Here is a 15,680-nt window from a genome sequence, read left to right on the forward strand (position 1 = left end):
CCAGGCAGAGGAATTTAATGGAAAACCAATTTTAGCATTGCATTATAAGAATAGAGAGGAACAGCCTAAGGTTTTCAGACAACCAACCTTAATATATCCAGTAACCTTACAGGAATTGCCAAATGACAGAGACTCTGTTAAAGCTAACTGAAATCCTGTGCCAGTATTAGATTTAAGGAGATTCAAGGAAGCAATAGTCTCATATGGCATGCATTCACCTTTTGTGAAGCAAATGTTAAACTCATGGTCAGTTTGTAGTAAAATTATCCCTAAGGACTGAATAAAATTGGTTAAAGGTTTTCTAGAGTCAGATCCACAATTACAATGGAACATGTGGTTCAGAGAAGAGTTTAAGATTATTGAACAACGGAATAATGCTAGAGGTATGGAAATCTCCCAAGATCAAATTCTTAGAGAAGGCAACTATGCTACTATAGAAAGGCAAGCTCTATATTATGACCACACCCAGAATTTATGTCACACCACAACTTTGACTGCTTAGTGCAGAATTGGAGAAATAGGAAAGAAAATTGAGTCATTTACTAAAGTTTTACAGGGCCCAAAGGAATCCTTTATGAATTTCTTACAAAGATTGATTTCAGCAGTAAATAGAATTCAGAAACTAGACAAATAATTATTGAATCTCTGGCTTTTGAAAATGCCAATTTTCTATGCAAAAGAATAATTAGGCCATTAAAAGAAAGGCCAGCACCTTTGGAGGAATGGATTCAAGATACAATTAATACTGAATCTCATGACCATGAAGACAGGAGAGGTGCTTTCCAGAGGTTTGAGGAAAAATCAAAAAGTCAAATAAAGTCACCTGAAAAGGGACTGTAGACAGGGTGTTTCTAGAAGCAATGTTCTTCTAAGAATAATCTATCCAGAACACCCCTCACTACTGGATTATGCGGAAGGTGTAGCAAAAGCAGGCATTGTACTAATGAATGTAGGTCAACGGGGAATATTCAAGGTTATCCTTTGCCATTGGGAAACTCCGTGAGGGGCCTCTCATAGGCCCCTATGCCAAATCTGGTTCACTTATTTCCTGCCATCATAGAGGAAACTCCTTCCTAGAGCAATTAAAGAACCTAATGCCTATAGTAAGAAGCCATACTTCTCTGGATGATAGAATAGCTATAGAAGAGAGAACAAAAAAAATTCAGGAGAAACCATAAAGCAAGTGTTTTGACAAATTTCTGTAAATGAACAAAGACCAAAATTAAAAATACAAATAAATTATGTTGTCATTGAAGATCTGGAAGACATGGGTGCAAATGTAGCAATAAGTTTATCAGATCTTGGCATTCAAACTAACTCTTTGGGATGTAAATGCTCAGTTTTTAGGGATTGGAACTTTATTTCAGGTAAAGTAGAGGACAGGATTGGTCAAATGTATAGGGTCAGAAGGACAGAAAGGAATATTAAAACCATATGTGACCAATGTAGCAATGAATTTGTGGGGATGTGATTTGTTATAGCAATGGAATACTCAGATTAACATTCCCCCAATCTTAGAAACAAACCATAAATAATATATGTTTCTGGGGAAAATATTACAAGCTGTTATAAAGGACAGTTACCAACCATTCATGTTGTATAAGAACAGGTCACAACAGCTGCTGATATTTCAGAGGCACCAGCAGCCCTATCTTTAAAATGGTTGGCAGACAAACCTGTATGGGTTAAGCAATGGCCTTTAACAATAGAGAAACTTGAGGCATTAGAACAGCTGGCACAGGAGAAACTAAATGCTCAGCATATTGAAGAATCAACCAGCCCTTGGAATTCTCATGTATTTGTTGGTATAAAGAAATCTGGAAAGTGCAGAATGGAAACTAAGAGCTGCTAATAAGGTGATTCTACAGTGGGCTCTCTACAGTCTGCCATTCCTTTGCCGTCTATTGTCTAAAGGATGGCCTCTTATAGTTACTGATTTAAAAGATTGTTTCTTCACTCTACCTTTACAAGAAAAAGACAGGAAGATTTGCCTTCACAGTGCCTACTTATAATAATTCTCAGCCTGCTAAAAGATATCAATGGAAAGATCTCCCACAGGGAATGTTTAATAGTCCCACCCTGTGCCAATATTTTGTAAGTCAGCCATTAGAAATGATATATAAGCAATTTCCTGAATCTATACTATTACATGGATGGCATTTTGCTATCTGATTCAAATGTAGTATTTTAGAAAGAATGTTTGAAAAAGTAAAGAAAATTTTGCTTTATTGGGATTATAAATTGCTTCTGAAAAAATACAAAGAGGAGATTCTATTAATTATTTAGGCTATAAAACAGGTTTACAAAAAATTAGACCCACAAAATACAAATTAGGAAAGATTAATTGCAGACTCTTAATGACTACCAAAGATTGCTAGGAGACGTTTCCCATCTACGGCACACTTTTGGGATAGTTCATGATGACCTGGTTAACTTAAACAAAACCTTATTTGGTGACTAAGACCTTAATAGTCCTAGGGAATTATCAGAAGAAGCTGAGAGAGAATTGGCTTTGAGGAGAAATTATATAAGGCACTCACAGACGGCACGGATCCAAAACTTAACTGCATTCTGGTCATGTTGCTCTCCAGACATTCCTGTAGGAATTTTAATGCATAGGGGAGATCTTATCTTAGGATGGATCTTTTTACCATATAAACTGAGTAAAAATACAAAAACTTACGTGGAAAAGGTTTCTGAGTTAATTCTAAAAGGAAAATTGAGACTTCATCAATTAGCAGGAATAGACCTAGCAGAAATTATCGTACCTTTTAATAATGATGAAATTGACAAATTATAGGAAGAAAGTGAACCCTGGAAAAGAGTTTGTAGTAATTTTTTGGGAGAGATTAACAACTATCCCAAAAGCAAGATAATTCGACTTATAAAGAAAACTAACTGGAGCCTTCCTCACATTGTATGTGACACACCAATAACTAGAGCCCCTACATTCTATACTGATGCAAATAAATCAATAAAGGCAGGTTACAAGCCAAAAAATTTAAGTAAAGTGGATCAAACCCTTATGATTATGTACAAAAGTCAGAATTATATGCTATTCTTATTTTAAAGAACCTCTCAAGATAGTTACTGATTTGCAATATGCAGAAAGAGTTGTTTTGTGTATTGAAACCACTGAATTTATACCAAAAGATACAGAATTGACTTCACTATTTATTTAAGTTCTATCGGGAATAAGCATCATCCCATATAAATAACACACATCCGATCCCATATGGGCCTGCCAGGTCCTCTAGCACAAGGTGATGCAGGAATTGATCAATTATAGATTGGAAATGTATTGAAGGCCTCAGAATTCCATTTAAAAAAAACCATGTCAATAGCAAAAGTTTAAAAAATAAGACTTCCATGACATGGCAACAGTCCAAGGAAATTAAAAGGCAATGTCCTACTTGCTCTTTATACAGCCAACACCATTACCTGCAGGAAGTCACCCAAAGGGTACTCAAAGGAATGAAATCTAGCAGGTGGATGTGTTTCGTTTTGTAGAATTTGGGAAACTAAAATATGTACACCACACCATTGATACCTAGTCAGGTTTTCAGTGGGCAACTGCTTTGAGTTCGGAAAAGGCTGATTCCGTAATCACACATGTAATAGAAGTTATGGCCATCATAGGTACACCTGTATGAATAAAGACAGACAATGGTCCAACATACGTATCTAAGAAAATGAAACGGTTTTTTGCTTACTTTGTACATTACAGGTATACCACACAATCCTACAGGCCAGGCAGTTATAGAAAGATCCAAATGAACTCTAAAGTATATATTAAATAATCAGAAAGGGATGATAAATAACCCCAGAAATAGATTGCATAATGCTTTATTAACTTTGAATTTTCTAAATGCTCATGAGAAAGGAGCAACAGCTGTGGAGAGACATTGGACAGTAGAAAAACCTACAGAATTAAGTCAGTCAATATAATTTTTTATTTTCTTTTTTTATTATTTTTATTGAGCTATATATTTTTCTCTACTCCCCTCACTTCCTTTCCCTTCCCCTTTTTCTTTCTCCCATGGTCCCCATGCATCCAGTTTACTCAGGAGATCTTGTCTTTTTCTACTTCCTATGTAGTTTAGGTCCATGTATGTCTCTCTTCGGATTCTCATTGTTGTCTAGGTACCCTGGGATTGTGAATTGTAGGCTGGTTTTTCTTCACTTTATGTCTAAAAGCCACTTATGAGTGAGTACAGATGATAATTGTCTTTCTGGACCTGGGTTACCTCACTCAGTATGATGTTTTCTAGATCTATCCATTTGCCTGCACATTTCAAGATGTTATTTTTTTTTCCTGTTGTGTCGTACTCCATGTGTTCTTAGATTCGGTTTTCCAGTATTTTATTGATTATTTTTGCTTCAATGTTCATGAGTGAGATTGGTCTGTAATTCTCTTTCTTAGTAATGTCTTTCTGTGGTTTGGGTATCAGGGTAATTGTATCCTTGTAAAAAGAGTTCGGCAATATTCCTTCTGTTTCTATTGTGTGAAACAATTTGAATATTGATACTAGTTCTTCTTTGAAAATCTTGTAGAATTCTGTATTGAAACCATCTAGTCCTTGGCTTTTTTTGGTTGGAAGACTTTTGATGACTGTTTCTATTTTTTTTAACAGTTATAGATCTATATAACTTGCTTATCTGGTCCTGATTTAATTTGGTAAGTAATTTTTATCCAGAAAGTTGTCCATTTCCTTTAAGTTTTCCAATTTCGTGGAGCATAGGTTTTTGAAATAGACTTAATGATTTCCTTGGTGTGTGTTGTTATGTCCCCCTTTTCATTTCTGATTTTGTTAATTTAGATATTCTCTCTCTTTGCCTTTTGGTTAGTTTGGATAAAGGTTTGTCTATTTTGTTGATTTTCTTGAAGAACCAACTCTTTGTCTCATTGATTCTTTGTGTTGTGTTCTTTGTTACTATTTTATTGATTTCAGCTCTCAATTTTATTATTTCCTGTGGTCTAGTCCTCCTGGGTGAGTTTGCTTCTTTTTGTTCTAGAGTTTTCAAATGTTTTGTTAACTTACTAGTGTGGGATTTTTCCAGCTTCTTAGTGTAAGCAGTTAGTGCTATGAACTTTTCTCTTAACACTTCTCTCATTGTGTCCCATAAATTTGGGTATGTTGTACAGTCATTTTCATTGAATTTTAGGACGTCTTTAATTTCTTTCTTGACCCATTGATGATTCAGGTGGGCATTGTTTAATTTCCATGTGCTGTGGGCTTTCTAGAATTAGTATTGCTGTTGAATTGTAATTTTAAGCCTTGGTGATCTGATAAGATACATGGCGTTCCACCCATCCCAGCAAGGACACAGCAAGAGAGAGGCCCTCGGCTGCTGAGCAGTCCCTGTCCTAACTAACCCTTGACACTGAGCATCTCCCTCACAGTTTCCATCCCAGATCCCCAGAATAGCAGGAGGGGGCTTAGGGAGCCCTACTCTTTTTTTTTTTTTTTTTACAAGACTTTCTTTTTTTTTTTTTTAAATATATGTATTTATTTATTATTTATACAGTATTCTGTCTGATTGTATGCCTGAAGGCCAGAAGAGGGCACCAGACCTCATTACAGATGGTTGTGAGCCACCATGTGGTTGCTGGGAATTGAACTCAGGACCTTTGGAAGAGCAGGCAGTGCTCTTAACCGCTGAGCCATCTCTCCAGCCCAAGCCCTACTCTCTTGAATACCATCAATAAAGTTCATTGCACCCCTCAAAAAAAAAGATACCTGGGGTTATTCCAAATTTTTTGTATCTTTTGAGGTTTGCTTTTTTACCCAGTATGTGGTCAGTTTTTGAGAAGGTTCCATGAGGTGCTGAGAAGAAGGTATATTCTTTTATGTTTGGATGGAATGTTCTATAGATGTCTGTTAAGTCCATTTGAGTTATAACATCTGTTAGGTCCCTTATTTCTCTGTTAATTTTCTGTCTCACAGACCTGTTCAGTGATGAGAGTGGGGTGTTGAAGTCTCCCACTATTAGTATGTGGGGTTTAATGTGTGATTTAAGCTTTAGAAGTGTTTCTTTTACATATGAGGGTGCTCTTGTATTTGGGACATAGATGTTCATTATTGAGATTTCCTCTTGATGATTTTTCCTGTGACTAATATCAAATGTCTCTTTTGATTGATTTTAGTTTGAAGTCTGTTTTGTTAGATTATTAGGATAGCTACACCCGCTTGTTTCTTAGGTCCATTTAATTGGGAAAAAAAATTTCCCAACCCTTTCCTCTGATGTGATTGATGTCTGTCTTTGAGGTTGAGGTGTGTTTCTTGTATGCTGCAGGATGTATTCTGTTTTTGTATCCAATCCGTTAGCCTGTGTCTTTTTATAGGTGAGTTGAGTCTGTTTGTATTAAGGGATATTAATGACCAGTGATTCCTAGCCTCTGTTATTTTAGTTATTGTAGTTGGTGATGTTATTGTGTGTGTTTTTTCCTTCTTTGGGATGTACTGCTGTGAGATCATCTATTGTCTGTGTTTTTGTTGATGTAGCCAACTTCCTGGGTTGGAATTTTCTTTCTAGTACTTTGTGTAGGGCTGGGTTTGTGGCTAGGTATTGGTTAAATCTGGTTCTGTCATGGAATATCTTGTTTTGTCCATCTATGGTGACTGAAAATTTTACTGGTTATAGTAGTCTGGGCTGACATCCATGGTCTCTTAACGTCTGCATAATGCTTGACCAGGACCTTCTGGCTTTCATTGTTTCCATTAAAAAGTCAGGTTTAATTCTGATAGGTCTGCCTTTATATGTTACTTGGCCATTTTCCTTTGCAGTTCTTAATATTCTTTCTTTATTCTGTATGTTTAGTGTTTTGATTATTATGTGGCGAGGGGAATTTTTTTTGATCCAGTCTCTTTGGTGTTCTGTAAGTTTCTTGTATCTTCATATGCATATCTTTCTTTAGATTCGGAAAGTTTTCTTCTATGATTTTGTTGAATATATTTTCTGTGCTTTTGAGTTGGACTTCTCTTTTTTCTATCCCTATTATTCTCAGGTTTGGTCTTTTCATGGTGTCCCATATTTCCTGGATATTTTGTTAGCTTTAATGTTTTCTTTGACTGATGAGTCTATTTCCTCTGTTGTATCTTCAGCACTTGAGATTCTCTCTTCCATCTCTTGTATTCTGCTGTTTATGCTTGCATTTGTGGTTCCTGATTGTTTTCTCATAATTTCTGTTTCTGTAATTCCCCTCAGTTTGTGTTTTATTGTCTCTGTTTTGGTTTTCAAGTCTTTGTTTCTTTCATCTGTTTGATTGCTTTTTTCTTGGTTTTATTTAAGGGATTTGTTGTTTTCTTCCAATTTTTTGTTTGTATTTTTCTGTATTTCTTTGAGGGAAATTTTCCTCTTTAAGGTCTCAAACATTTTCTTAAAGTTATTTTTTAGGTCATTTCTTCTGCTTTATCTATGTTTGGATGTTCAAGTTTTGCTGTTGTAGGGCCACTAGTTTTTATTGGTGTTGTTTTGTTGCTCTTTATGGGGTTGATTGTGTTCTTACCTTGTCTACCCATCTTTTCCTCTGATTGGTGTAGTTGGGATGTCTGTGTCTCTGGTGATCAATCTTCCAGGTACCAGTGAATCCAAAGCTTAGCTGGTTGCTCCTCATGATGCAGTCAGTGCCATGGTTCCAGTCACCCCGTAGGTCACTTGGTGACTGAGAAGCTTTTGTAAGGCAAAGTACATAGTAAACAAGACAAAACAACAGCCTACAGAATGGGAAAAGATCTTCACCAACCCCACATCTGACAGAGGGCTGATTTCCAAAATATATAAAGAACTTAAGAAACTAGACAACAAAATACCAGATAATCCAATTTAAAAATGAGGTGGAGAGGGAGGAAGGAAGGGGTATGGGGAAAATATATAGCTCAATAAAAACGATTTTTTTTAAAAAAGTCATAGGAACAAGGCCTCATTTAAAAAAGAAAGAAAGAAAGAAAGAAAGAAAGAAAGAAAGAAAGAAAGAAAGAAAGAAAGAAAGAAAGTATACTGACCTCAGAATGGAAACCAAGGCATGTGTTAATGTTGGGTAAGGGGTTTTGCTTTTGTTTCTACAGGCGAAGAAAAGCTATGGATACCATAATTAATAATAAGTCTTTCTGTGTGTGACTTATTTGGGTGCTGCGTGGCAGTCTCCCAGAAAAGCAAAGAGCAAAAGTACTCAGAATAAAACAACAAGTTCCAGTGGAGTGGTAGGAGGCAGAAAGACCAAAAGAGGCATGTTGATAGGACAAATGAACACCAGCAAAGTGGGTGTGGACCACTCCTGAAAAGCAGCAGTAAAGGGTAGTTTTAAGATCCCATTTTTACTTCTTTGAAATAGACGAGACCATCATTTAAGCCTACGGAAGGTAAAAGCAAAAACGATCATTGACAGAAAGTTTCTGCAAAATGGATAGAGAGTGGGCTCCTTGTTACTCTATTATGATACCAAACCCTACCAGGAAAAAAAGGAAATAGAGAGGAATGAAACAAACTTATATACCACAAAAATACAAAAAAGAAAACTAAAATAACTTTAAAAAAAAAAAACTAGGTGATTGTGGCACAGTCCTTTAATCCCTGTACTTGGGAGGCAGAGACAAGTGGATCTTTGTGAGTTCAAGGCCAGTGGTCTACAGATCGAGTTCCAGGACAGGCTCCAAAGCTACAGAGAAACCCTGTCTCAGAAGAAAGGAAGGAAGGAGGGAGGGAGGGAGGAAAGGAGGGAGGGAGGGAGGGAGGGAGGGAGGGAGGGAGGGAGGGAGGGAGGGAGGGAGGGAAGGAAGGAAGGAAGGAAGGAAGGAAGGAAGGAAGGAAGGAAGGAAGGAAGGCAGGCAGGCAGGCAGGCAGGCAGGCAGGCAGGCAGGCAGGGAGGTGGTGGTGGTGCACACCTTTAATTTCAGCACTTAGGAGGTAGAGGTAGGCGGATCTCTGTGAGTTTGAGGCCAGACTGGTCTACAGAGTGAGTTCCAGGACTGGCTTCATAGCTACTGAGAAACCCTGTCTTGAAAAACCAAAACAAAAGCAAAACTTATATACCACAAAGGGGCATTTCATCAATAATGGGTGTATGTAACTAGGCAGTCCCATAAGATTATATCACTTAGTGAAGTCATCACCACCTTAGCTTGTTTGAGCATACCCTATAGTATCCATGCTGTAAGGATTATCTCCTAACCACACAGTTCTCAGAATGGTTCCTGTCATTAAGCAATGCATGATCTTACATATAAGGTTAAGAGAGAATTGAAATGAACAGAAAAAAGGAAAAATAAAACATTTTCAACAACAGTTAACACCCAGTAAACATAAGTAATAGATGGTGGCTCAGTAAAGGAATAGAAACATGAGAAAAGGTCCCATCTGTGGGAGTGGATGAGAGAATGAAAACCACACACCAGCCCGTAGCTGGACACTAAAAGTAAAACTTGAAAAATTAGGAACAAAAATAGAGAAATTTGGTTTTTTTCTTTTCATCATAGGGCTAGAACTTTGCAAAGACCCCCCCCCCACACACACACACACACAAAGAAAGACAAGGTAGAACTAGGAAGTCTGTAGACTAAAAAGATTATAATCTTTCAGGATAGGAAAGGAAAATAATCAGAACCCATCTGACAACGGAAGCCTTCATTCAGGCAAGCTTAATTTTACTTGTTTGTAGAAATCAACTGATAAAACATGAGTCATCAAACAATCAGTGACATAAGAGACTAGGAAGGTGGCTCCACAGGTGAAAGCTGGGTGGGTATGGCGGAGGTGGGATCCCTGAAGCAAGCTGGCTAGTTAGACTAGCCCAAACAGTGAGTACCAGGTCCAATAAGAGGTCATGCCTCAAAAGATAAGGTGGAGAGCTGGATATCAGCCTCAGGCCTTCACATGCACACATTTGTGTGCAACTATACACATGTGAACACATATGTACATCATAATACATATTCCAAAAAAGACACTTGAAACAAAGTTTTTAGTCTCTCTTTTTTCTTAATTTCACTTGTTCACTCTTCTTACATCAATTTTTTTTGTTGTTTTTGTGGACAAAGAAGTGAAACTAGGGCTTCACACTTTACTAGACAGATGCTCTACCACTAAGCTATATCCCTAACCTCTCCCTACTTCAGATATGTTAAGTGTTTCCTATGTGCCAGACATATTGGAGGAGATATTGGATTGCACCTTCTAAAAGGAAAGAGTCAGAAATAAACAGCAGTTACTGATACAGTACAATGAATGCCAAGAGGGATGCAATTCTGGAGTGCCATGGCAACTTGACAAATCTACCCAAATTGTCTCTGGAGGAAGGAGATCATGCTGCAGAAGACTCCAAAGCTCAGAAAGTGGTTGACCAAGAGTGTGGTAGGATGGCATTCCAGGAAGAGGAAATAAGATACATAGGTTCTGAGAGCAAGAGGCCCTGTGAGCCTAGAGCAGACTATAATCTGTCTCAGCTACACATGTAGAAAAGTGCTTGCTGGGTTCTTGATTCTGTATCACTCTCACCCCAAGAGTTTTGCAGCAAATTGATGGTTCTTGGGGCTTGGGAAGAAACTGTTAACACACGCAGAACAGGGTGATTGTTTCATATGTGAGGAATTTGATTTTTAAGAGGTGAAATCCTGTTAAATTAATCATGTGCCACGTTTTGGACTATTATAATGGGAGAATAGATTTTATCTGTTAGTTCATATAAATAACTTTAATTTTTTGCATTTGTTTATTTAATAATTTATTGAGCTTGTGTTTGTAGCTAGGTATTGAACTGGTGTGTGGCATGGTATGCTTGTGGGAATCAGGACAGCTTGTGGAAGTTGATTCTCTTCTTTTACCATATAGGTTCTAGGGATCGAACTCAGGGCATCAGGCTTGACAACAAGTGCCGGTACCAGCTGAACTACCTCACTGGCCCACAGCCTTTTAAATATTTGCATTTCAAGGGCTAGAAGGACTGGCATTCCTGGTGTGGATCTCCAGCTCCACAAATAATAAAAATAAAGTAAAATCCCTAAATATTTACATTTTCTGTATAGTGGAACATTTTCATTCTCCCATTCCAAATAGAGTCTTTCTAGAACTCTGTAATCTTAAATTTGTATTATAACAGCTTCTGCTATGTATCCATCTTTCCTGAGTCTCACACAAGTTCAAGATGCTTACACACACACACACACACACACACCGTGCGTGTGTGCATGCATGTGCTCGCACACATGTGCTTCTGTGTGTCTGGTGGATTTAAGGTTCACTGTGTTTGTCATTGTTTCACTACTAGGGATCAACCCCAAGACCTCATGCATACTAGGCAAGCATACTTCAGCGAAACTCCATTCCCAGCCCTGACCTGTATTTTAGTCATTTCCGTGCCCCATCCTTTCTGCTTGGGCAACTTTTCAATGGTTCTGTTTAGCTTCCCTGACCCTTCACCATATGTTCTTTTCCTTTCCTGCCATTCTAAACACTCTTTCTGGTGTTTACTCATATTGTGTTGATATTAGGTCAGTCATACCACCTCAGTGTTTAGCCCATTTTATTTTTCCTTGATACTTGGTTTGCTTCTGAACACATAAGCTAAAAAAGTACTTATTAGGCTTGGAAGGTGGTTGGTAAAGTGCTTGCAAGGCAATAGGGCCTGAATTGGGTCCCCAGAACCCACCTAAGAAATACCAGTCATGGTCGGGTATGTTTGTAATCCCAGAACTGGAGAGATAGACTCAGGAAAATCCTTGGAACTTTACCAAACTCATCTAGCCTAATTGATGAGCCCAGACCAGAGATCCTGTGTCAAAGATGAAAGATATTCCTTAGGATAACACCTGAGGTTGTCCTCTGGCCTGCAAGTGCACATGCATACACATATGCATAAAAATTCATTGAGGCTGACCGGGCGATGGTGGCGCGCGCCTTTAATCCCAGCACTCGGAAGGCAGAGGCAGGCGGATCTCTGTGAGTTCGAGGCCAGCCTGGTCTACAAGAGCTAGTTCCAGGACAGGCACCAAAAACTACAGAGAAACCCTATCTCGAAAATTTAAAAAAAAAAAAAAAATCATTGATGTTAGAAACCTGTGCTTGTTTGGGTCCTATCAAGAAGTAAATAAAAGCCTCATTGTTTCTGTGTTCAGCAGGAAAGTCTATTTAGGAAACAAAATTTAAGGGTTTTGGGGTTTTTTTTTAACTATCTTTTGGTGGTGCTGGAGCTTTACCAGGGGCTCATATAAACTAGGCAAGCACTTTACTGCTGCACTATTCTCAGGCCTCAAGTTCTTCTTAGTGTAATAATTTTACATGATCTATAATTTCAGATTTTCATTATGGTTTGTTTTTTTCAGCTCTGTAACTAATGAATGCAAAGAAATTTGAAGACTATGAACTAAAGTGGTTCTGAATTTGAACAGGATTGCTAATGATGCAATTTAATAGTCCAGAATTGCATAGATCTTCCATGTTTTAGTGTTTTCACAAAATAAATTGTTCAAATACAAATGGCATTAAATTTGCAGTAGTACCACTTAATCACAATGGGCAGCTGTTTCAGAACTATTAATACTATTTCATTGTTCATTTATTTTGTAATTAGAAGGAATATTGAGATAGAATACATGTACTGCAGTATTAAGTGGTTGTAAAAACCTCATTTTCTTCTCTTGAATAATAAATCCTGCTTCCTGAAACAGGAACCCACATGTCTCCTTTTTGTACACATTGCATTCTTACTGGTGTTTTGCTTTTGGAGCCTTTTTGGGTGAATTTTATGGAGTAGGAATATTGTTTTGGATATACAGTTTGTTGTTGGAATTCGTTTGGATCTAGCAGTTGTTCTAGAATCTATTCTTAGTGGGTAGGGATTCCTGTAGAATGTCAAAGTTTTCTTCAGTAAATTAATGGATTTTTCATGGTACACTTTTGCTGTCCCTTTGCAGCCTGAGAACATTAGGGATGTTCTCAGTAGACTGAACTGTCAGAAGGAGAGAGCCAGCACTTAGGAGCCAAGAAACATGGAACATGGCCTGTTGCAGACAATGGGATTTCCCGTACAATGACTTCAGACATCCCCGGGGAACCAAACTGGATTGCTAGGACAAGACGGGGGGCGGGGAGGGGGAGGATACTGAGGATAAGAAAGACAAGTCATTTTTAGGCAGTCTATAATAAAAAGATTATTGCTAACTTCTTCACATATGTAACTCTGAGATGACAGTATCAGGCTCAGGGTGTAACTCAGTGGTAGAACGCATGCATAGTCTAAGTGAGGTCCTGGGTGCAATCCCCTGTCATCTCCAGTAAGCCCAATTTTGTAGTAAGTAGAAGTTTAAAATCAGAGAGGTTAAGAAACCCATCACAGTTGCTCAGCTAGTAAGTAGTTGGTTTAGACTTGTAGCCCTTGTGTTGCTGATTCCATATTACAGTTTCCTCTTGACTGCATTGTAAAAGTACGTGAGCCACAGGGAGAAAATGGAAGTTTCATATAAGACAAACATGCAGATACCTTGGGGTATTCCATAATCTACATTTTCTACCAGGGATTCTATATAGCAGTCCACTTTGAAAAATAAAACACTACAAACCGTTTTTTGGTTGCTCCATTTGGATATGGTTGGACAGTTTCCTGAGACTTAAGAGGTTATCATAAAACATCTTTTCAATGCTTGTATTTTAAAACAGCATAATTATCTGTGCAATAGATACTGCTGGAGGTAAACAATCTGCTTCAGAATTTTAAAGTTTCATAATGTGATGATTGTGCCTCTCAGTATTTGAGGAAAATCGTGTGACAAGCTTTTTTTTCAGTTTAAGTTTTCTCTGATGCTGGGAGTCAAAGCCAGGGCTTTATACGTGTTACTCATCTCCAGCAATTTACATTTACTCTGCTATCCTTTCCACACGCTCACACGCCACCCTTTCCTCATTAATGAAGGATTACTGTATTAAGGATGTAGGCGAGTAGCAGGTGCCTATCATGATACATTGTAGAATTGATACACCTCCTACTTCCTGTGTTTCTAAAGTCCTTTCATAGAAAATGTTCTTATTGTGTCACCTCCCTGCCTCCCTCCTCCTTCATAAGAAAACTTAGTGAACAAAATTTACGTGGGAATGGTTAGGTGTGACTTTTCATATCAGTAACATCTTTACTTTTTTGGGGGGGGGGTTGAGACAGAATTTCTCTGTGTAGCCTTGGCTATCCTGGAACTCACTCTGTAGACCAGGCTGGCCTCAAACTCACAAAGATCCGCCTGTCTCTGCCTCCTGAGTGTTGGGATTAAAGGCATGTGCCACAACTGTGCGACAACATCTTTATTTTAATTGACAAATACTATAAGCATCTGGTTTCTTTTGCTTTGCAGCATGCTTAGCGAAAACAAACATTTTCCTACTAATATTCTTTCTTTATAAATTATAATTATCCTTTATTACTAGCACCTATTACTTAGGTATGATTTGTTTGCCTGTGAGGTTACCCTTTGGGGTCAGTGTGCTGTGATCTCCTTCTTTTCTCCATAGTGCACACGGGACTGATAGTGACCGACTACAGGAGGCAGAAGGTCCTCTTCCTCCCCCTGTCCCTGCCCCTGCCTGCTGACTGATGGTCTCTAGCCCTGCCTTTCGTGGCTTCTTTCTCCCTGTAGACCACCTTTTTCTCTTATTTTGACTCGTTCTAAATGGGCAGGGGAAGCAGGGGCTTCTTTGTGGATTTGCAGAAAGTGTCATGTGTGGGATGAAAGATGGAAGAACTTAGTTTGACCAATGTAAATGCGTTTGTAAGTATTTCGAACAAAGTCTCTCTAAAAGTCTAGAACTGTGGCCATGTAACTTGTTGGACTAAGAGGTTGTCTGGTGTCTCCCTGAATCCTAGATAATATATCTCAGTGCAGATTTTTAGAGTTACTTTTCCAGTAAATGTAAAGTAGAGGAATGATGTTTTTTTTTCTTCATATCATTTTTCACTATTAAATATAGGCCCAAATTTAAATTTTATGATTTCCTTTGACATCTATTAAAAAGTTTATTTGTCATGCTTGCATTTCAACATGATCACTTGGTAGCTGAATTAAAGATTACTTTGGCTGCCTCACTTACCCCCAGGCAAAATTCCTGTTTCTTCCTGGTGGTGATAGGAGCAGCAGTCTGTCTAGAAGGTAGTAAGTGCAAATGGATGGATTGGAAGACTGCTAGGCTGGGTTTCTAGGTTTGCCTTTTCTCCTATCAACCTACCTACCCTGGCTTTTACTGGCTTTTTTTATTTTATCTGTAAAGTTTAAAAAAAGAAAGAAAAAAGTTCCCTTTGTTTTACTTTGTAGTACAAGTAGCATTCTTTCTCCTACAGACATTGATCAGATTCATTGTGCTGCACTTTATGGAAATACATACAGCCTTGCTGCGGTGAGCTGTGGATCTGCACAGTGTTTGAAAGACAGAAAGACACCAATAAAGACTGACTTCATCTTTCATGTCCTTTTCTTTTTGTTGTTTAGTGGCTGATCATCTGGGCTGTGATCCTCAAACGCGATTCTTTGTCCCTCCTAATATCAAACAGTGGATTGCCCTGCTACAAAGAGGAAATTGCACCTTTAAAGAGAAAATATCACGGGCTGCTTTCCACAATGCGGTTGCTGTAGTCATCTATAATAATAAATCCAAAGAGGAGCCGGTTACCATGACTCATCCAGGTAAACAGGAAAAGGGGCTTTAGA

General features: G+C 38.2%; 1 protein-coding gene across 3 annotated transcripts in view; it reads left to right on the forward strand.

Moving 5' to 3' along the window:
* The window catches only part of Rnf130 (ring finger protein 130), a 105,741-nt gene that overhangs the window by 15,564 nt on the left and 74,497 nt on the right, over nucleotides 1–15,680 (forward strand). For all 3 annotated transcript variants that reach the window (XM_057773631.1, XM_057773630.1, XM_057773632.1), the window contains exon 2: nucleotides 15,462–15,656. In XM_057773631.1, the coding sequence (XP_057629614.1) occupies nucleotides 15,462–15,656 (195 nt within the window). The remainder of the gene's footprint in view (nucleotides 1–15,461; nucleotides 15,657–15,680) is intronic.

Source organism: Chionomys nivalis, chromosome 7 (genome assembly GCF_950005125.1).
Source record: "Chionomys nivalis chromosome 7, mChiNiv1.1, whole genome shotgun sequence".
NCBI lineage: Eukaryota > Metazoa > Chordata > Mammalia > Rodentia > Cricetidae > Chionomys > Chionomys nivalis.